The following is a 21,678-nucleotide window of genomic DNA, read 5'->3' on the forward strand; positions in this document are numbered from 1 at the left end:
ACACAATCCAGAATTCACTGGGAAGAGTCTCTATGAGGGACTGTCTACATTGGGTTGGTCTATGGGGATTCTCTTAAGTTATTTGATGCTGGAAGACCCAGTCCACTGTGGGCAGCACCATTCCCTAGGCAGAAGGTCTTGAACTTTGTAAGAGTGAAGAAATTGTGTGGAGCACAAGCATGCACATATGCAGTCTTCTGATCTGACTGTGAGTGGGATGTGACTAGGTGTTTTAAGTTTTTATGGCTTTGACTTTTCTGCTATTATGGACTATAACTTGGAATTGTGACCTCAAATAAAGCCTTTCTCTCCTAAATTGCTTTTTGTCAGAGTATTTTATTACACTAACAGCAATGAAAATAGGACAGGAATAGAGGCTAGAATCCCCATCCACATAAAAAAAAAAACAACTCACCAAACAGCAACATGATTTCTTTCAGGCAATAGAATTCATGGCGGCTCCATCCTGAACCAGCCCAGGTGACTAGCAACCAAGAAACAAAAAGTATTCCTTCTAAGGTGATTTTGATGGTAAGGCAATCCCTCAGCCTGCTCTCCAAGGGCGTCATGAGAATGTGTTCACGATGGTCCTAGTGGCTTGTTAAGAAGGATTTCCAAAGTCGTCTTTGACAGTGGCGATTGGCAGGCACAGCCACGATAGCATGTTACAGACACTTCGAGAGGGCAACTGATGCTGCACGCTGTACTTTATTTTTTTTTTCAGACAGACAAGGGGAGTTCATGGCAATGTAACGTTTTCCAATAACACAAACAAAGTGCCATTATATGGAACGATAGCCAACTGGAGACTTACTTTACCTTAACTATGCAAAGTACACTTATATATTTTCTTGTATGTACAGTGCTGTAGGTATCAACCACGTCTAAAAGTATCAACCTTAAAAGCAGCCCATGGATAAAAGTATGAAAATCTTGGTAACAAAGCTTTGAATAAAAAAACACTTATTTGTACATTTACTTTACTTAAAAATTACCCCAATATAACTGAAGCCAAAGCAAAGCTTGGTTGAAAACTTAAGATATTATAATAAACAACCCCTCTCTCCAAAGGAAAGTGTCTCCTAAAAGAAACTGAATGTGCCATCAATCTTTCAGATGTTATCTTGGAGGGAAGAATTTAATGAAATGAGCCAGCTGGAAGACCCACTGCAGGTTTCCCGAGAAGGGAGGTGAGGCATTGCCATATAGCCACATTAACATTCCTGTGATTTCTGATAAGCTGGCTTTTCCATCTTCCATGACTGTCTTTTGTCTTCTGCACTGAACTTGGAGCACAAAACACTGGCTTCACATTATTTTTCCTGGCTATCCTTGATGAAGTGCTAATGTACCACTCACCCTCCACCTGTTTTTCTTTGTGCCTAGTGAGATGCACATGGCATGGGTGTCCATAGACAGAGGACTGAATGATTCCCTGGGTGAGGCTAAGGGACGGCCACAAGCATTTACCTAATTCAGTCTCACAATGTTTTATTTAATTCAATCATATCTAATTTTTTTCCACATTGTGTATAATAAACATTGAGAAGCAGATGTCCCTCCAACTGGAAGGTTGTTGTTTAAATATCCCATTGGTTATAATGTCAAACTTACTGTTTAAACACTCATTAGCCATATCCAACTTGAAACATATGCTATTGCATGGTCATATTAAGCCAGACTTTGAACTATGTCAATGTCCCTGGAATCTAAATGTACCATAGAGTTTAAAAATGATCCGCAGTTCTTGCAAAAAGCCTTAGGTGGAACATAACATTGACCCTTGTAAAAGTCCCTCGTTCCCCACAGCTCTGATTTTGCAGAAGACCATCACACCCTGGTCCAATCAGGGGAATGTTCACTCAAATAAGAATTCTTCCACCCTCCCACCTCATAACAAACGCCCTTTGTCCCTATAATAATAATGACATAGAAAAATCCCTGAAAGATCCAAATTGGGCAACAATACAGATCTGATTAGAGCCTTCATGAGCCTGACAATGTAGAATTGTATTTCTTAAGAAGTGTGTAACCATATTTGTCTGGGCTGCAATAGACACCACAGAATAAGATCAGACTAGAACTTCAGTAGGTCCCTAATTTCCTTAGACTGGCTTATATTTCAACCTTTTCCTGTTATTTTTTCCTGATAGAGTAGGTGTGCATTTCTAACCATAAGTGATAAGAAAGTATAAAGACACCCACAACCTTCAAAGCACAGTTAGAGTTGAAGTTCACATTTATGAGTTGTTTTAGTCTAGGTTTGATTACAAATACAGACTATTCACAATTCTGCCCATTCTATTCAGTGTGGAAGCTAGATATGTGGGTATTATCCCATTATCTACATTCAGTCCTGATGATTATAATCCCTCTTGGTTTATAAGTACTTCCTACACCCTGCTGTCCCCTCCCTCAGACACAGCAAGGCTTTTAGATGTAATAAATAGTACTTGCCAGTGGAAAAGAAAGTATGTATGAGTGAAGGTCACACCCAAACATGCAGAGACAAGCGAGTTGGGCAGGATGGAGGGTTTTAGTTGAACCAAATAAAAATGCTTCCTTAACTTGTCATGAAAATCTCAAGCTTGCACACATAACCAGGCCCTGAAAAGTCAATGGGGATGAACATCTCCATTTTTCTATTTCTCTTTCAGAGTGCCTGGGTGAGGCTCCTGGAGCAATGGAAGGCATCAGCGTGCTCTTCTTGTGGGCTTTCTCCAAGCCTCTCAGCCCAGTTTGGGGAGTGTGTATGTTCTGTGTCTGCTTGACTCTGATGCAGAGAAGATTCCAAAGCTTACAGATGAGTTGAGATTTGGGTGTGAAACCCTTCTTAGGAAATGAATGGGGATGGCTCTCTGTTGCCTTATTGCAAAATAATTGAGACTTTTTTTTAAAGAGGAGGAAGAAAAAGACCAGTCAAGGCTTCTATAGACACTCTTTTCGTCTAACATGTTTTTAACAAGAAAAATGCACCATCAACTACACTTAGAGCAAGAGCAGCCACAGTACTGTGGCTGGGGTCACAATACTGGGGTCCAGTGACTGGGAAAATTTGCCATTCAAATCAGAAAAGAAAATCCCACACCTGAAGGAATCCTATGACCTTTTTCTTCCTTTTAATATATATATATATATGTATACATTTTTCAAATACTCTACAAATCCCAGTTTGAACAATAACAACAAAACCAAAAGAGAAACAGGTTTTATATTAAAAATGTCTGTGTTCTTCATAGTTCCTTCTAAAGCAGCTTGAAGGAGCCTGCCGCTTGGCGCATACTGCAAACTGACTCCATTACAATGAACTTGGCAGGATAGCAGCACAGGTTTGTTATTCCATATTCATCATGTGGAGAATGTAAACCTTTCATAGGATAATATTTTGCTTAAAAATTAAAATAACTTGAAAAGTTCTGACCATCCTGTTCTCTGAGACCAACTGGGGAGGTCTGACTTTCTGCCCTCCCCATGATACAAGGTACCTCTGCATTTGGGGAGACAGGCCCAGGGCAAGGGGCAAGAGGACTCCTGACGCTTCTGTGTTGGAACAGGCCACACAAAGCAACTCTCTGAAGGCCCAGCTGCCATAGCCAGATTCTAACCCTTTGCTCTCTTCCCCATCTGGATTTCCAACTGAATGAACCTCATGGGTTTAACCAAACATGCATGTAATCCTAGGTAACTTGAGTTAAATGCTGAATCATCCAGGGACGAGTAAACCTTGAAGAAACAAGGTCAAGTGAACACCAGCTATATTCATCATAATAAGTATCTGGGGGGTCTGTACAGGCAGAGAAGTGAGTCCAGATGAAGCAGCTGAGGGGGCGGTGAAACCCAGGCTCTCTCGGGCCCCTCGTGTCTCTCAGGCTTATCCTACATTCTCAGAAATGCTTTTGAAGAATCAAGAGACAAATATCGCAATGGAAAAATTATCTTTTTTGTTTGTCTTGCTAACAAAAATTCTAGAGGTCATAACTAAATACAATTTAAACAATGCTGAGATGCATGTATTCTTTTCGAAAGCAGCTTTTGAAAAATCAACCACAGCAATAAACACTGAATGAAGTACATTCCAAAGTTCATGAACAAATGAATGATACAGAGTCCGATAATGCCACAAGGTTACTCCATAAATGTCCCCACACTCCTTCTGAACTTGAGAGAAACAATGTCCCCTTCACTAGCGGAGAGTTTACTTGTTTTGTTACTCCTCTACAATTTCCCACTTTTTTTTTTTGCCTCAGGATGTACAGATAATTTCTACATTCCATACATACCTGAAACCTTTTTTCCCTCTTCCTCTGTCAGATTTCCAAATAAAACCAAACTATAATGACAAGATAATGTTTTACATGTAATTCCATAGACACAGGTCATTGAATCCTCGACCTCGCTTCAGTGCTTCCTAGAGGATTTATGAGCCTCCCCAAAGTAATTTAAAGCCTTTCCTTAAACATGGCAGACCACTGCTAACAGGTACTTGTGGCTGCCTGAAGGGCACAGGCTTCTTTTCTGGTGTGGTGATGGCCCTGCCCTGCCCTCACCGCACCCTCTGGCGGGACAGCCTTCTCCTCTCTCTGAGGCAAACGTCTTAGGAAGAGTCGTGGCGCTCACACTCCGGATGGATGAAGCAGGCCCCAGGAAGTGGGTCTCACGATTGCTCTTTCTTCCTGTGCAGTCCTGAGCTCTGTCAGCTTCCAGACGCTCAGAGACCGCCGGTTCTGCTCCAACCCCTGCGCAGAGGCTGTTAAGGGCCAAGGCTCAGCCAGGCCGAGGCCTCACCGGGCCACAGGGTAGACTCTGCAGATGTTGCTCTCCTAAAAGCAGGCACTTGTGGCCGCCTGACGTTCTGGGTGACCCCATTCTTCCTGATGCTGAAGAAGTCACCACACATCCACTTCCTCGAATCTAGAAGCTTCTGTTTCCTACTCAGAGTGAGTATTGGAGGAGGGTGGGGGTATCCAAAATATATGAATATCTACAATCAGGGCTTAAGGTACTGGATGATATTGTATAAACTGCTAAAATGCTTCTCGGCACAATTGGTAGCTTAAAAAAATAATTTCCTATAGTTTAAGGGCATTTTCCCATCACTGTCTTTCAGTGGGGATGTCTCAGTGGGTACCAAGTGCATCTGAAGTGCCCAGCCTTTGTCCTCTGGCTGGGTATGTACCATGTGAGTCACATACAAAGTTCCCTCTCCACCCAAGGAAGACCAGACTTCCTTGTAGGCATCTGGCCCCTACAGTATCCTAGACCCCAGGGTCAGTTTATACAGATCACATGGAATCTTCTCCCCGTCTTCCGGCAGCCACACTACAGGCTTCCCCAGCAGTCAGGGTCCTGGGCCACTTGCTCTTTAGATGGTGGGCCAGTCTGGTCAATATGGAAAACAGATCGCTGTCCAGAGGCCCAGGCCAGCAGGTGAAGCCGCAAGTGGTGCTTGGCAATTCCTGGTAGGGTTTCCAAAGCCTGGAGTTTCAATGGAACTGTCTTAAATAAATAAATCTTTTTTTTCTAAATAATGTAAAAAATAAATGATATTTCCCTTTGGCAGTAAATAGCTGATTCGACCGTTTGCCTGAATGTGTGTGTGTGTGTATGTGTGTGTGTGTGTGTGTGTGTGTGTTCAGCTTTAAAAAAAAGATCACAACTTTGTTTCATGGTACATCGTTGATAATGCATATTGTTTCTACTGCTTTAGTGAACCTTTTGCATATTTGTTTGGGGCAGGTCTGTGGACCTCACTTGTGGCCCAGGTAGGCACCCAGAGTGATGCAGGCCCCCACCAGGGCTAGGCTGAGCAGGGTCTTCAGAGACAGCCAGGAGAAATCAAACAGAGGCCGCACGCTGGGGCCATACAGTTCCACAAAGGCGTCCTGCAGTGGGGGAAAGAAGAAAGAGCATTAGCCACCAACAGAGCTCAGAAGCCCCCCCCCCCAACAGGGTAGTGACAAGGCCTGTGTGTCCCCAGCATGCCAGGCAAACTCCGGAAGTCAGCCGGGAATGCAAATCTACTCTCTGGAGGAGACGATGGCTTGGAAAGCAGCTCCCTTGGTCAAGAGGTGTTTCCTGGCAGCCCGTTGCCCGTTTACATGCCAGGGGCTCTGAGACGCTGCAGTGTGTAATATGTAGAGCAGACTAGAAGCTCTTGTGTACAAAGCTCTTGTGAAACAGGGCTCACCCCAAGTAACTACCATAGAGGGCAATGGATAAGAAAGTGTTCAGGATAAGGAAGTCAGTAAAGACACTTGGAAAAATTGGCAGTTTTGCAATTTTTTTTGCTATCATAGCCATTCATAAAAACAATGAAGCATAGTACAGGCAATGTCTCCCTCACGATTTTACTGTGTTTTTACTGTATCCCAGGCATTGCTCTAATATGCGTTATTTTGTTTATTCTTCGTACCAATCTTACTAAATCACTTTACTTCTTCCTGTTCAGAAGGTGAACATCCTGTCTGCCTGTTGTAACGGGGGCTGTCTGTCACGGGGCGGCTGTGAGGGAGTGAGAAGAGCTTGGTGTAACTGCCAAGATTGCAGGCTGCAGTTTGGATGAATAGTCAACCTGGCTCATTTCGAGGAATTTGCTTTGTAAAACCCTATGAGTAAGTGGTAGCAGAAGCCTTGCAGAAGTTAAGGAATGTGCACAGTCAACAGTAGAGGCAGGATCTGAACCCAGATCCAAGCCAGTGCCCTTCACTCTGCCCTCCCTGACATGGGATTCTGGATGTGTGCCATCTGGCTTTCCACACAATGCTGGAGTAAACGCAGTTCTTCACACTGGTGCACAAGTGCTTACCTGCTGAGCATTTCCTCAGCCCTCACTCGATTTTGAAGCTGAGCAACTCTACCCATACGCTTATCAATCTAGTCCTTCTACTGAAACCACCTCTGAGGACCCTGAAGTAGCAAGGGGAGGCTAAAGGCAGGGTGAGGAACTGCTCACATTGCTAAGTATATATTTACATAGATATTTTCATAAGTACATGGTCTCCTGCATCATACTTTATAAACAAATTTTATAGTGTTTCAAACGTTAGGAATTACAAGCAATATTATGATATACCTTTGTACACAAGGTATTTATCTATTTATTTTAAAAATAATAAGTTCCTTGAACTCTACTGACAATACATCCACGTTGTTGCCAATAATCATGAGGATTTGTGCTGAACTGTCTGTCCTTGCTACCTCCTAGTTGCCTTCTGACCAATGGCACTGTTTGCAAAGCTGGCTATGACTTGGGGCAGTGGTTCATATGAAGGACTATCTTGTCCCCCAGGGAACAGTTGGTGATGTCTGAAAATATTTGGTCCTCATTATTTGAGGCAAAGGAGCTGTTGGCATGTAGTGGGCAGACGTCAGCACTGTCGGCATCCTGTAAGGCATGGACAACCTCTACTCAGAAGAATGACTCAGAGCCAAACACCAATGGCACTGAGGCTGAGAAGTTCCAGTTTACAGGACGCTCAGACCAAGGGCCACAGAAGGACGAACAGCCCAGACAAGCAGCAATGATACTGGCCACATTAGCCCCCAAGTTGCTAGCCCCCAAGCAAATGCTGGGCATCTCTGCAGGGGCTAGACTAGTTTCTGCCAGGAGGGGGCGCAAGTGATTTCCTTTATATATCCATTGTTGAGTGTGTCTAAATTTGAGTTTCAGAAAAAACAGCAAAGGGCACTAGTGAAATATGCGCACAGTTCTCTCAGTCACCGTTCAGGTTCTCCTGTGACAATTCACAAAGCAGCCGCCTTCCGTGTGCACAAGGAGGGACCACCTGCCAGGTGGAGAAGGAAGACAGCTGCCGCATTCAGGGGGCCTCTCCCATCTCTCACAGCCATGTGTATGTGAGCCCTAAAGGCCTAGCCAAAGATTTCCTAATTCTTCAGGGCGTCTTTCCTGGGCTGTTTTTTAATTCACCTTTCCATTGAGAGGAGTAGGCTGCTCCTTGAATTCCTTCAGCTTTCTGTGGCAAAATCTAAAACAAATCAAACTATTGGTCATGTGACCTTCCTGGACATACAGCCATCCTGGGAAAGTGGCAGAAGCAGAGACGACTCTGGAGGTGGGGAGGGTAGTTTCTTCCCAGGATGCATGGTGCACAGTGCCAGGGGACTGAAGCAATGTCTCCCCCGACCTCTCTTTCTGGAGCTGGGGAAGCCCGTCATGCCCCCAACCCTCCTCACCAACAACTTCAGACAGCATTCCAAGAACCATCTCCCAAGTACACTGTGAAAAAACAGCCTTCTGAGAGTGAGGTAAGCTAAATTAGTCCCTCCTGGCCCAAAGAGTGGGGGCGGGTTTTGGAGGTCTAGGAAGGCCTCCAAAGGTGCAGAAGGATCTGGGTGACTCTCCAGCTCTGAAAATCTATTAGTTTGTGGCCTTAAGCAAATATCCTGCTCTGAACCTCATTTACCTCACCCATAGCGGTACAATTGGTGGCTGTGAAGAGTAACACGTTTCTTTCAGTTCATCTGTCAGTGTGGTCCAGAAGGTAACAAACCCAGAAATAACACTGGGTCCTGTTGTCTGCCCTCCGTGTTGGCCTTTGATAGCTCTGCATGAGCTCCGCCTGCCTATGCCCTCCTGTGGGTGTGCCGACCTGCTTCTGCATGGACGCTGCTCTACAGCTCCCTGAGGAGCCACCTTCAGCTCTTGAGATGGAAGTGGCAGAAACAATGTCCCCTTGTCCCGTATAGATTACTAACTAGTCCATCAGATTGTAGGACAGGGTGGTGGTGAATCATTTAATCCCTGGAGATTGCACGTGGCCCCTGAGCCCTGTCCTCTGTAATTCCAACATGCAAGGGGACCCTCTGGGTCCAGGACCTAACCTCTGAAGAGCCATTTTTAGACAGACTCTTGCTTTATCGAGCATCCTGATTACGGAGATTTCTGAAGTCTATTTAAACAGCCTGTCATTATTTGCTTAAGTCTGAAAGCCATTTTAAAACTACATATTTGCCCATTTTATGTATTTAAAAAAACCAAAGGGGTTAAGACCCTATGCTCTTCTTGCAGAGGACCCAAGTTCAGTTCCGAACACTCAGATTGGGCAACTCACAGCTGTCTGCAAATCCAGCTCCAGGGGACCAATGCTTATGGCCTCTCGGGGGACCTGTATTCATGTGCACATCCCTACTCCCAAATACACATAATTTAAAATAAATATTTTCTTTTTTAAAAAAGTAGGAAAGAAACCCCAGGCCTTTGAACGTAATTCTGGCTAAACCTGTCTACATGTCCAGTGGCTGCAGGTCCTCGCTCATGTCAAGGCCGGAAAACCTTCCTACACTGCATCTGCAGGGATCGGGGATGCTCACAGACCCCAGGAAGGTCTTTCCGCTGGCCCCCACCTCAGACAGGGGAAAAATCCCAGTCTGGTTCTGTGCAAATTTCAAACTCAAGAGGCCACAGCTGGCCTTAGTCTGCATTCACCCAGGGCAAAGTACCCAACCCAAAGTAGAGACAGACAGAACAGGCAGCCTACGAGTGTCCACATTGCTCCACACTGCACCTTGGGGTAGTGCTCAGCTCTGGATTCTCAGTCTCTCTCATACATCCCTCTGGAGGCAGCTCACGCTCCAAATTTCCCTTCCCCCACTCAAAATCTTCTAAGAAACATCATTTAGGCTAAGAGAAAATAAGCTTGGAAAACTCAAACTGAGCTAGTTGGCAAAATGTACAATATTTAAATAATATCAAGAGCCAAAAAGGGTGTGGCTGGGCTGGCTGGGCTTTCCAAGAGCCTTGTCCAGGCTGTGACCCCAGGCAAAGGTGAATGAAGGGACCCTGGGATCTAGGAGTGTTTCTCAAAGACTTAAAGTGCTACCTTTTCCTTAATGATTACACTTATGGTTGTTTATCTTGAGAAATTAACAAAACCCACAGGCTGCGTTTAACAGAAAGACCCCAAAATAACTGAAGTACTGAAAATAAGGCCGGCACAGCCATGTATGGGTCCACAAAACGGAAACACACCTTGCAACATGCTCGTGTATCACAACAACTCGTTTGTGTACATGCGAACATACACATGTTCATGCACATGTGTGCTTCCCTCCCACCCCGAGGTTCTACTCCATCCACACTGTGCCCCAGCTGAGCATCCAGGTATTTCCAAAAAATACAACACAACAGAACACTGGACTCATAGCTTCCCAATCACTTGGCAACCCAGCCTTCGTCAGATCTGCCTTTCCCGCGACTGTCCCAGCAGCCACCGCGTCTCCTGTGTGTACGGCTTTCCTTCCAGCAGCTAACGACATCCCTTTCTGGGTAAATTGGGACCAGTGAGCACAAACTACCACAAGAGCTGGTTTGGGTGCACTAATCTCCACCCTTGAGCTTGATTCTACATCTTCTATGGCTTCTGGAACCTTCCTCCACCAACTGTCGCCACCCCAGCACCATTGCAACCTGACCCTTTCTTCTGCCTCTTCTCCCTGGCATGTAAACATTCCGACTTTTCTCACAATGTCTGTGCTGACCCATGATCTCTCTTTCTCCCTCCAGACACGCTGCCAGCCCCTTTCTTTGGTTTTCTTCCCACCTTCATGTCACTGTAGTCTTATCTCTTCCTCTCCCGTGCCTCTGACCGCCTCACAGCAGTCCCGCCTGCTGCATGGTTAGCTGCAGCGTGCTTGCAGCGCAGCATTGCACACACGCCTTCGGCCACTGCAAACCAGCCATGCTCCCCACTCTTCAGGGTCCCTCTTGCTTTCTGGAGACTCCTCCTCTGACGGTCCGGATATGTGTGTGATGCCCCTGGCTTCTGCCTGGATCACTGTCTCTCTCTGTCAATCCCCTTTTCTGTCCCCATATTAAATACCACCCTTGTGATCGTATCTGAAGTTATTATAATCATTCCTATTCTCATTCAATAGGATTCATATTCCAGTTGCTTTCTTGTGTTGTTCTTCTTGTTGCACATGTATGTTCATATGGGGTGTGCATGTGTGCATCCAGGTGTACACACATGTGAAAGCCAGAAGTTAACATTGGGTGTCTTCTTCAGGTGCTTTCTGTCTTATTTTTTGAGACGCTGAACCTAGAGCCCAACAATTTGGCTGAACTGCATGGCTGGTGAGCTTAAGGAACCCTCGAGTCTCTGCTTCCCCGGTGCTGGGATTACAGGTGCCTGGTGTCATCCCAGGTTTTACGTGGGTGCTAGTGACTAAATTTAGACCCTCATGTGTGCAGCAGGCACTTTGCCAACTGAGTCATCTCTTTAACCTTCCTGGTGCATTCTATCAGGTCCTGTAGGAATTACAATAAACCTGCCCTGTGTGACGGCCAGCATCGTTCCCTCTGCCAAGTCTGTGCACACGGCACTGGTGCACTGGTGTACATGTCACCGATGCACTGGTGTATGTCACTGATACACTGATGCACTGGTGCACAGGGCACTGATGCACTGGTACATGTCACTAATACACTGATGCACTGGTGCACAGGGCACTGATGCACTGGTGCATGTCACTGATACACTGATGCACTGGTGCACACGGCACTGACTTGAAAGAGTTGTACTGGTAGGTTGGGTCCCCCACAAACAGACCCAAAGACAACGCCTGAGTGTACGCTGTCTACCTGGGAGCTGACCCCGGATGCTGAGGCTGAGGAGTGGAGGTGAAGGAAGGGAAAGGGACAAGCAGACTCCACTTCCACAGGAAAGGCTCCGTCCTTGGAGACTAACCCCGATGGAGAAGCCTATGAGCCACTGTGGAACAGTGAGCTGGGAAATGCCAGCAGTAGCTCAGAGCTGTGCCACACGCTTCCACGTGTGCATGGCAACGTGGCCTGAGCTGGAGGTAGAAGGGTAGGGAGGCACTGGTCCACAGCACTGGTGACCACCAACACACACCCGAATGACCACGTCTCACAACCACTGCGCGGTTTCCAGTCCACGCTCTCCTCCTCCGTTGCGTTCTGCCATTAAATACTTTCCTCTGTAGCCAGGATGATCCATCTACTCGAACCTGTCCCCTTCACACTGTTCTCTGAGACCAAGGCTTCCAGGCTCTGGTCCAGCCTGGTTCTCCTCCGTGTCTTCTGCCTTTCAGTGAACTCTTGCTCACTCACAGACCTGAAACCCTGATTTCCACAGGCAGTTTTCCTCAGCACTAAGCTAAATAATTCCCTTGCCACCTATGTTTGTCTCAGGCAGGTCCATATTTTAGTTCTCTCCGGCTCCCTGGAGCAGGGGTCTGTCACTTACTAGCCATTTGACAAATACACATGGAAGTAGAAGAAGCTGATTTCCTTCATTTGTTATATAGCAGAATTTCCAAACATAATCTAATGGACTTCTTTTTTTCAAGACAGGGTTTCTCTGTGTAGCTTTGGCATCTGTCCTGAAACTCACTCTGTAGCCCAGGTTGGCCTCGAATTCACAGAGATCTTCCTGCCTCTGCCTCCCACATGCTGGGATTAAAGGCGTGCGCCACCACGGCCCGGCTCTAATGGACTTTTTTTTTTCTTTCTTTCTTTTTTTTTTTTCCCGAGACAGGGTTTCTCTGTGTAGCTTTGCGCCTTTTCCTGGAACTCACTTGGTAGCCCAGGCTGGCCTCGAACTCACAGAGATCCGCCTGCCTCTGCCTCCCAAGTGCTGGGATTAAAGGCGTGCGCCACCACCGCCCGGCTCTAATGGACATTTTTAAGAGAAGGGACACTTGAAGACCAAATAAAAGACCAACTTATAGAAAACTCACTATCCTTCAGGGACACTGGAGCTGCTGGGTGGAGGGGCGGTTGGAGCTGTCCACCTTGGTCCTGATACACATTTGCCCTCACCCTCTGACCTCTGTCTGATGGACCTTTTTATACAGAAAATTATAATAAAAAATTCTCTCAGCAAAAGAAAAGAAAGACAACTCCCTGTCCTCTGCAGCAGCCTGCAGTTTCTTCCCACAGGGTCGGATGCTCAGTCCATTCCCAAGGACGCAGCACAGCACCTCTGTGGGGCATCGCTGGTCAGGCACTGTATCGCTTTTGTCATCAGTCACTGGGAGCCTCCATGAGGGAGGCATCCTGGGCAGCATCTGACCGCCCGCTCTCTGTTGGGGAGCCCTGCAGTGTGGTACCCATACTGGAAAGACACACTTACAAAATGCTCTCTACAAGTGAATGTGCACCAATCCAGGATATGGAAGCTGGCTGTCTTCGTGTCTGTTACCGGATACAAAGGAGAGGGCCGGCCGGGGTCAAGGGCTATTTCTGCACATTCAGGCGGACTAAAGACGCTTCGAAGGGGCAGGAGACTCACTCCCAACATCATCTACTTGCTGATATTAAACGGGTGGGCCAAGAGGATGCCAGTGAGAGAAGGCAAAGGGAGGAGAGAACGCAAGCCATCAGCAGAGGCCGGAAGCTCTCTGAGGACAAGGAAGCCGTGATTGTCTTGACACCAGACTTGGCTCTGAGCAAAAACAGAAGCACGCACTCAGAAGGAAGTGTGGGCTGTTTCTACCTGAGTGAAGCAGCTGGTGAGGAAGTGACTCCATTTCCCTCTTATCGTTTGGCTGGGCAGGATTTCCTCTGCAGCCGCGTTGTGCTGAATGGGCCCTGAGGGTCCCCTCTGCAGCAAAGGCCACGCTGGCATCTGCTCCCTGTGCCTCCTGAGCCTCCCCTGTCCTCCCAAAATACTGATTTCAGGTTTGAGTGAAAAGGAAAGGGGAAAACAGCCCATGAACATCGAGCTGAAGGCCACACAGCAGCCTGACCTCAAGGCGGCAGAGGGACACCCTGACGAGGTCCATCGTCCAGTCAGTGCAGGCCAATGTTAGAGAGGCTCTGGGTCCAGAGGGCAGGACTCTTTGAAATACAGACCAAAGACATACATGCAATGAAAGCTAATCTAAGCATCATTTGGTTGTAACGAGAAACCTGCTGGACAAATGGCAGGAGATAAGAAGCCCCAGTACAACAAAAAATAAAACCTGCCCAACTGCAGTGGGCTGGCCAGGGAAGTCTGGGTATATTTTGTTATGAAAATTTAGCTGGGATGCAAATGAGGTGGTGGGTCTCAGGAGCTAAAGAGGGTACGAGATGAGAAACCTGAAGACGGCTTCGTTTCTTGAGCAGAACCGTCAGAAAGTCATTTAAAAGGTACGTTTGCAAATGCTGTAGAGCGTCTGTAGCCACAAGGCTGGTCAAAGGGTACTCAGCCATATCCAGCTGCTGCAGGAGACCCACACCCAGAGACAGCCAAAGCCCGGGTAGGAACTTGGAGGCTTCCTTGGCCCACTCACCACCTGACCCTCCTAGGTGAGAGATGTGAGCGGAAAAGGAGCAGGGATAAGAGCTTGTGATGCACACCAGCCATGCAAATTCTGCAAGGAGGGCTGCCTAGCCACCTGCGGCTCAGGTCCCTCCTGCATGGGGAGTTTGTGAACAGTCGCATAAGTCAAGACATACATGGGAATGGGTGTAGGTGAACAGCTGCGCCCTTCCATTCACCGGGTTCATAACAAAAGAGACTGGGGGCTCGATCAGTACCCAGTCCTGGCACCTCATCTTCAGCTTGCTTGTTCATTTCGTCACCAAACATGATTTTGTGGACCTGTCTCTGTCCTATAACTTCTTGGTAATATTCTAAAAGCACACAGTAGTTTTAAGGGGCATGAGTTTTTTTCAGTCCACTGAACACATTTCGTGAATGTAGACATACCGACCCTGCAGCTCCCTGGCCGGGAGAGAACACAATCTTTTACAGTTTGCCTGCAAAGCCTCAGCAAGAGGCGATGGTATCAGTTACTTTTCTTGTTAGTGTGCTAAATTACCTGGCTACGAGAGAGGAAGGATTTATTTTGACTCATAGTTTGTGCTGTCCATCATGATGGGGAAGGCATGGTGAAGTGGGAAGCTGCTAGATAGCATCCTGACAGACCAGGAAGGGAGAGACTAGGGTGGGGAGTGGGGCTGGGTCCACCCCCAGGAACCCAACCCTCATAAGCCCCACCTCCTCAACCTCCCCAAACAGCACCACCAGCCCAGGACCATGTGTGCAAACAGATGAGTTTGTGGGGGTTGTTTTTACATTTAACCCAGAGCAGCATTTTTCTTGGGGGCCTCATACCACCGGCCTCAGCAACCTGGCTGCTAGGGCTCTGGCCTTGGAAGAGTTTCCCCACTTCGCTTTCCGAATTCCACTTCCTCCCTTTGGCCAGAGCCCTTCCTGCTGCTCAGTCATCTCTGGCTTTGGATTTATGACATTATGTTATTTTTTGGGGGGAGAATATCAATTTATGATATTGTATTGTTTAGGAAAGTATGTTGTGCAAAAATCTTTGTACAATTAGGTACTAAAAAGATAGCTAGCCAGACTTAAAAACAGGCAAAAAATTGAGTTGACGTTTTGCCAAATGATCCTGATGTGACCTATAAGTACATGAAAATACATTAAGATTATTAGTTACTAGGGAAATGCAGTTGAAACTATACTGAGATGTCACTTCAGACCTACTCAGATGGCTGGGATCTTTAAAGGACAGTGACTGGTGTTGGTGCGGGGTGGCATCTGGAGCCTTCACACGGTGGCAGTGGTGGGAAAGGGTGCAGCTGTGGCAGAAAGCAGTTCCATGGCTCTTTGAGAGGTCCCGGGAACTACGGCACGGACCAGCTGTCTAACTCCTAGTGTACAATCAGCAGAATTGAAAACATGCCCATAAGAACTAGTGCAGGGCTTCACACCGGCACTATGTGCAGCAGCCAGAGGTAGACACCATCGGACTATCTGCTGACGGACAGACAGACGAAATGCGGGATGCCACACAATGGAGTGTCGCTCATCCACAAAGGGATGAGGCGCTGATGTGTACCACAGGCTGCATGAACCCCGAAACAAAAGTAGCCAAGAAAAGCCTGGCAAAAAAATTTAAGCACAGAACGATTCCACTCACGGGGAATGCCCCAGACAGTAAGCTTTGGAGACGGAAGTCAGATAAACGGTTGCAGGAGCTGGGGAGAGGGAAGATTATGGAGTGACTGTCAGTCGGCACAGAAATCCTTTTGAACCAATAAAAAAAGTTCTGGAACTAGATAGTGGTGACTGCCATGAACTCTTTTGAATATTTTAAAAAATGATGAATTGATCATAATATGTGGTATTTCATGGTATGTGTGAACTATATTTAAGTCAAAATAGCTACATTTCTTATAATCCATGAAGGGGAGTGTTATCAATTTTGCATCCTATGGAATTGGACAGAAGTATGATTCTGCTCTCCACAGGGGTGTGTGGTCTGGGGAGACTCCTTTGTTATGAATTTCTCCCCTACTGTTATCCTTTAAAGCCAAACAGTGACAGGATGGTTCAGAAGACTTTTTCTGGGTGAGGACTCGGGCATGCTGAGCATCCTGTGTGGTGAGGTGGGAGGCTTACATCCCTGCCGGCCTTCCTCTGTGAACCACTGCACTATCTGGGCATGCACTGCCAGGGTCTTGTTCTCTGTTTCTCGTGTGTCTGTGGGGACATGGCTTGGGATGTGCCCGTGCATGCCAGAATATACATCAGCCTAACTGTTGCAGATGGTGACCTCTGGATTCCTCTCAGAGAGGTCTATCTCAACTGTACTCAGGTCCCCGCAAGGCCTCAGAACTCCCTGGGCTCGGGCCCTCTGCTCTCCAGCATTGGAGAAGGTGTCCTGTCTCTGGTGTTTCTCTGTGCCTCCAACCCCTGCCTTTATGAGCATAAGCCAGTTATTTGTCCCCAAAGCCCTTCCCTGGCTTCCCCATGCCCCATGTTTCTACACAGCATCTTGCATATTATTACTTTGTTGCCTAGGTTGGTCTCAAGTCGGGTTTGAGTGACTCTCCCACCTCAGCACCCCAGGAGCTGTGACTAGAGGCATTCAATATTGTGCCTGGCTTTCGTGCCAATTTTAGTTAGTCCCGAGAAGCCGGTGTGCCTCAGATCATCCGGGGAGCCAGATCATGCGATTCTTCATGCCTCGCATGCAGTTTAGCATTTCAGTAGACCCACCGCTGTCTTTCTTGGGATCTGTGGCTACTGCATGGTCACTCACCTCCTTGCCTCTTGTCATCACCCTGCCTGCCCCTGTGCCCGCTCGAATATGAGTGTGAACATAAGCACAAATGCTCTGCAGGACCAATGGCAGCTGAGCACACTCACCCTGTAGGTCACTCCTTGGGCCACACACACAGTGCCCCACTGTGCCTGCCAGGTGGCCTGTGAACATGTGGCATGGTCCAACATGTCACTGGAAGAGTTAATTCATGAAAATATGCCAAAAATGGGAACTGAAAGCACATGCTTATTAAGTTCTGCAGCATGGCCTAATCGCTGTCATCAGTAGACTGATGCTGCGGGGGTGGGGGTGGGGGGTGAGGAAGAGAGGGGGCTCTTCATTGATTAAACAGGGAGGACCAGAGCTGGGAGCCAATGCTTGGTTTTTCACTTGTTGAAATCAGCACGTGTTGACTGAGGATAAGGGGAGGAGGGACCTGTGTCTCCTAATGGGGATTTGCTGAAAATGAGTTTGACCCCGGAGGTGGGTAGGTTGAAGGAAGGAGCACAAAGGAGATGATCTTCTCATGGGTGCCATCTGCTGGGCACTGGCAGCTTCCAGCCATGCGTGGCCTGACATGTACCTTCTAAGACCAGGCATCTTTCCTGGAAGTTCCATGACACACTGGCTCAAGAGTGCTTGACTGGATGCCCTACAGCAAACTCGAGCATCTGTCCAAGGCCAGCTTTGGCCTCCACAGGGTGGGTCCTTTCTATTGTTTTTGGTATAGAACAAATAAGTCCCACACTCTACTGAAAGCTCACGCCTGCTAATATACCGCCAAGGCGTCTCCGACACATACCAAGTCTCAACCTGTCCCTAGCTCCCTATCTGCAACCCAGGCGCCATTAGGGAACCATTCTGTGACAGTCAGAATGACCAAGGCAGTCCTTGGAGCAACCTACAGGAGAGGGCTGCTATCCATACCATCAATCCAGTCATCAGTAAAAGAAGAGCGATTACATCTTCTCTGTCCCTAGCAGGGCCTGATACATGGTGGTAACTCAGTGTGTTGTTCCACGTGGGTGTGCTTAGGGCAATCTGCTTTCGTTTTGTAGTTTATGATTTAGCTCACTTCACCTGGAAAGACTCAGCATGAATAAAACCAGATGCATCTTGAGGCACACTGGCTGGCTCCCTGACAAGCTTCTTCCTTCCTCAGATGGTCTTCCTGAGCCCAGAAAGGACAACCTGCTCTGTCTCTGTTGCTGGCAACAGCTGTTAGTAATGGAGCATGTGAATGCTGAGCAGGGTCAAGGCTAGCGTTCTGGATTCAACCTCATTAACCCAGGGATGAGATATGCTGGCGTGGTCACTTGTCTAAATAGATGCTTACTGAGAGGATCTCAGTCAGTGTGTGTCTGGTGCCAGAACTAGATGGCCATATATGGAGAGGGAGAGAGAGGGATGGAGGAATGGAGGATGTGTGTGTATGGGGGCGGGGGGTTGCTGAAATCTCTTCCATCGGCAGAACCACCAGGGCACGTTGACAGCTGGCTGACCTGACGTAAGGCCACTGTTCTACAGTGAAATGAGTCTGCTGTGGACATGAGCAAAGCCAAGAAGCCACACAAGTTCACCTACTGTTCAAAGCCTACCAATGTTCTTGGTAATGGGTACTTTGAGTGAGAAGCACCCCTGGGTACTTAACTTCCAAGGTGACTGTCTCTGACTGTCATTTTGTGGCTTGTAGCATAGAGCCTGCTAGGCAATGCCTACAGAAGGTCTGCATGTATTTGCTGATTGGACCTAAAACAAGACTTGAGTCCCGTCTCCGGGCCCATGTGCACTGGTGACTCCTGAGGCAGAGGGCATGTCTGGCAGTTCTTGAGCTGCACTGGCATGTCAGAGGGCCATGCCAGGCCCCTACTTGTGACTTTCCAGTAACGCCATGCACTGAGCCCGTGACGTGGGAACGCAAAGGCCAAAGCCAGTGAAGCAGTATTTACTGGCTGCCTTTGTCCCAGCACTGTTTTAGTGCTCCAGCGAAGCCAGTGTCCACGGCTCTGTGTGACAATGAGCCGGACAACAAGGCTACACTCACCAAACAAATCAAGTGCTGCACAATGCCAAGTCAAGAGAGCATCCTTCGAAGGGCAGAAGTTCAAGCTTGGGTAGGTCAAGGCTTTCTTTAGTGGAGACACTAGATCTAGCAAATTGCTATTTTTACCAAGGAGCACCTTGGCTAATTTTTGATCCATGTGCAACATAATTTTCATAACAAAATTGGTACAAACTTCATAAATCCCTGTTCTGTGGAGGCTTTTCCACTCCCTTTGATCTGTCTTTGGAATCTGAGTCAAGCAACCCGAAGGGAGTGAGACCACTCATCAAAGCATTTATCTAGTGTCTCCTTCTGGCCAGACACTAGAGCTGAGCGGCCGAGTGAGAACTAACTGCGCCAGCCCCACAGGGTCGCTTTCATAAACAAAACGAGACAAGAGACGAACATCAGAAAGGCCCCTCAGCTTGGCCCAAGTTACAGTGAGATTTGAATTTAAGGCACAAAAGCCTGTATACATGTGCTTCTTCAGCGACACTTTGCTTCTCCTGTTGGAGATAAAAATTATGTATTAAAAACCAGTCCTTGAGGAGACATGGAACCAGAGGGGTGCCCAAGGCTGGCTAAAGAAGACAGAGTGAACGCATTGAGGGGTTTTTAAGGTGAACTGGGAAGGGGTGCAGAGGAGGTTAAGGACATGAACCGGAAGGATTTCAAAGAGGGCTGGGCAAACCGCTTGGTGCTAGCTTCACCTAGCATGCGCAAGGCTCTGGGTTCAATCCCCAGTACTGAAGAAAAACAATTCACGAGGAGAAAGCTGAGGATGTTCAGGGCATGGGATTAATTTGGGGTTTGGGATTACCCTGGGGCAGGCCCCAAAGCCAGCTGGTGCATGCAGGCAGGGGTGAGTCAGTCCTTGAGGCTGCATTGTCAGAAAAAGGACCCTGTGACCACGGGAAATCACGAGTCACAAGGCCTCCGGCCCATGCTGCAGAACTAGATCTTACGGCATGTGTGTGGTGCACTCTGGACACCTCTGAATCTGTGCTCTGGTCCTGTTGGCTGATACCACATGTAACCTCTCCACCTCCAGAGCGTTTATGCTGTGTGACAGAGACTCCAATCCCAAAGGAGAAATTCTTTCCATTAATTCAGGGAAAGCCCTCCCCTTCACAGGGAATTCTGGAATGTGATGGAGAATAAAATTTCCAGGTTACAAAAGCCAGTCCCACCTGAGACTTGTTTAGAATATTAAAGCAACTGGCCCAGGAGCCTCTGCAGTGACAACTGGGTTTTATCCCTTTCTGGGGATCTGTTCAGCTGTTCTACAGAATGAAACAGAACTGAGTCCACAGTGTGAGTGAATAGTGACGACTTCCACCCTGTAGGGTCCAAGGGAGGCATGTGGAGGGCTGCCTGGACAGCCACAGTCCGGACACACTCCTGGTCATCGCCTGTAACTTAGCCAGCAGCCTCCCTTCTGCAGATGTAGCCCAGATGAGGAGGTCTGCTCTGCTGCAATACTATTCTGTCCATATTTTTCATTATTACATAAAGGCCTTTAAATCGAGAAGACCCTAGGCAGACATGTTTCACAAGATCCCATCTATGCTCATGGATTAGTCCTTTCGGTTTGTGTCTGGAATTTTGTGGAACCAATCTGTGATTCAAGCAATGAGACCCAACAAGCCATTTCCAGAGCCACAAGCGTGAGAGGGCACATTCAGCACAAGTTCCCCAACACACCCAGGTGAGGAGAAAAGTGAGAAGCTGAGTTTGGGTCCAGTACACACTGGTAAGTGGACAATGGCCATGAGTCCCACACTACCTCTGCATGTGGGGCCTCATTCTTCCTCTGTGGGCTGTTCGTGACCCAACTGCTAGGTGTGGGGGGCACGGAGGAGGCTGGATAGAAAGACCCAAGTGTCCTTCCCAGTCCAGCAGCACTCGGGTGGGCACCTCTTTTACACCCCATCTCTCCCCAGTCAGTCCCTTCCTAGTCTCCTCCTCTGGCTGGGTCTTGCCTTGTTTTTCCATTCCTTCCTTGCTTCAAGTTTTATCAGCAAAAGTTTGTTTCTCCAGTTTGATTTTTTTTCCCCTGTCTGTTTCTATTTGGATCTTTTCTGACTTCAGCAGGTAGCAATTCTCCACCCCTCGCTCACTTAAAGAATAAAACACTAGCTAGTTGGAATGAATAAGATCTCTTAGGACCCAAGAAATGCTGAGTCCTGCCCTCCTGGGACTCCATCCCTCTTCCAGCCAGGAGGGTCCTGGCAGTGGGAAGTGACATAGAGCTTGGGCTGTACCTGATGCCCCGACTCCTGACAGCCCAGAAAATGGTGCCACGTAACACATGTCCTGCTTGGCACCATGGGTACCATCTGACAACGGGAGTCTGACATGATGCTGGGCCTGTGATCAGTCCGCTAGAAGCTTCTTCTATAACCCCTTCAGCCCTCACGGAGCTAAATATTGGTACTGTAATTATAGGACAACTAAGGGGGATTTGTGCTGGATAAAGGAGAGCAACAAGAGGGGTAAATGCCATGTTTTCTGGGTGCATTTTCATTCCTGCTACGTTTTCGAAATTGTGAGTCTTACAATTTTATATGCTTTTCATTTCCGTTTGAACCTGCAGT

At 47.6% G+C, this 21,678-nt stretch overlaps 1 protein-coding gene across 1 annotated transcript in view; it reads right to left on the minus strand.

The window, feature by feature from the left end:
• Window positions 1-689: 689 nt before the first annotated feature.
• Window positions 690-21,678, minus strand: part of Bcl2 (BCL2 apoptosis regulator) — a 169,778-nt gene continuing 148,789 nt past the window's right edge. Inside the window, exon 2 of the mRNA XM_006993686.3 lies at window positions 690-5,882. Within this exon, the coding sequence (XP_006993748.1) occupies window positions 5,748-5,882 (135 nt within the window). The 3' untranslated portion in view covers window positions 690-5,747. The remainder of the gene's footprint in view (window positions 5,883-21,678) is intronic.

The sequence above is a fragment of the Peromyscus maniculatus genome, chromosome 11 (genome assembly GCF_049852395.1).
Source record: "Peromyscus maniculatus bairdii isolate BWxNUB_F1_BW_parent chromosome 11, HU_Pman_BW_mat_3.1, whole genome shotgun sequence".
Lineage (NCBI taxonomy): Eukaryota > Metazoa > Chordata > Mammalia > Rodentia > Cricetidae > Peromyscus > Peromyscus maniculatus.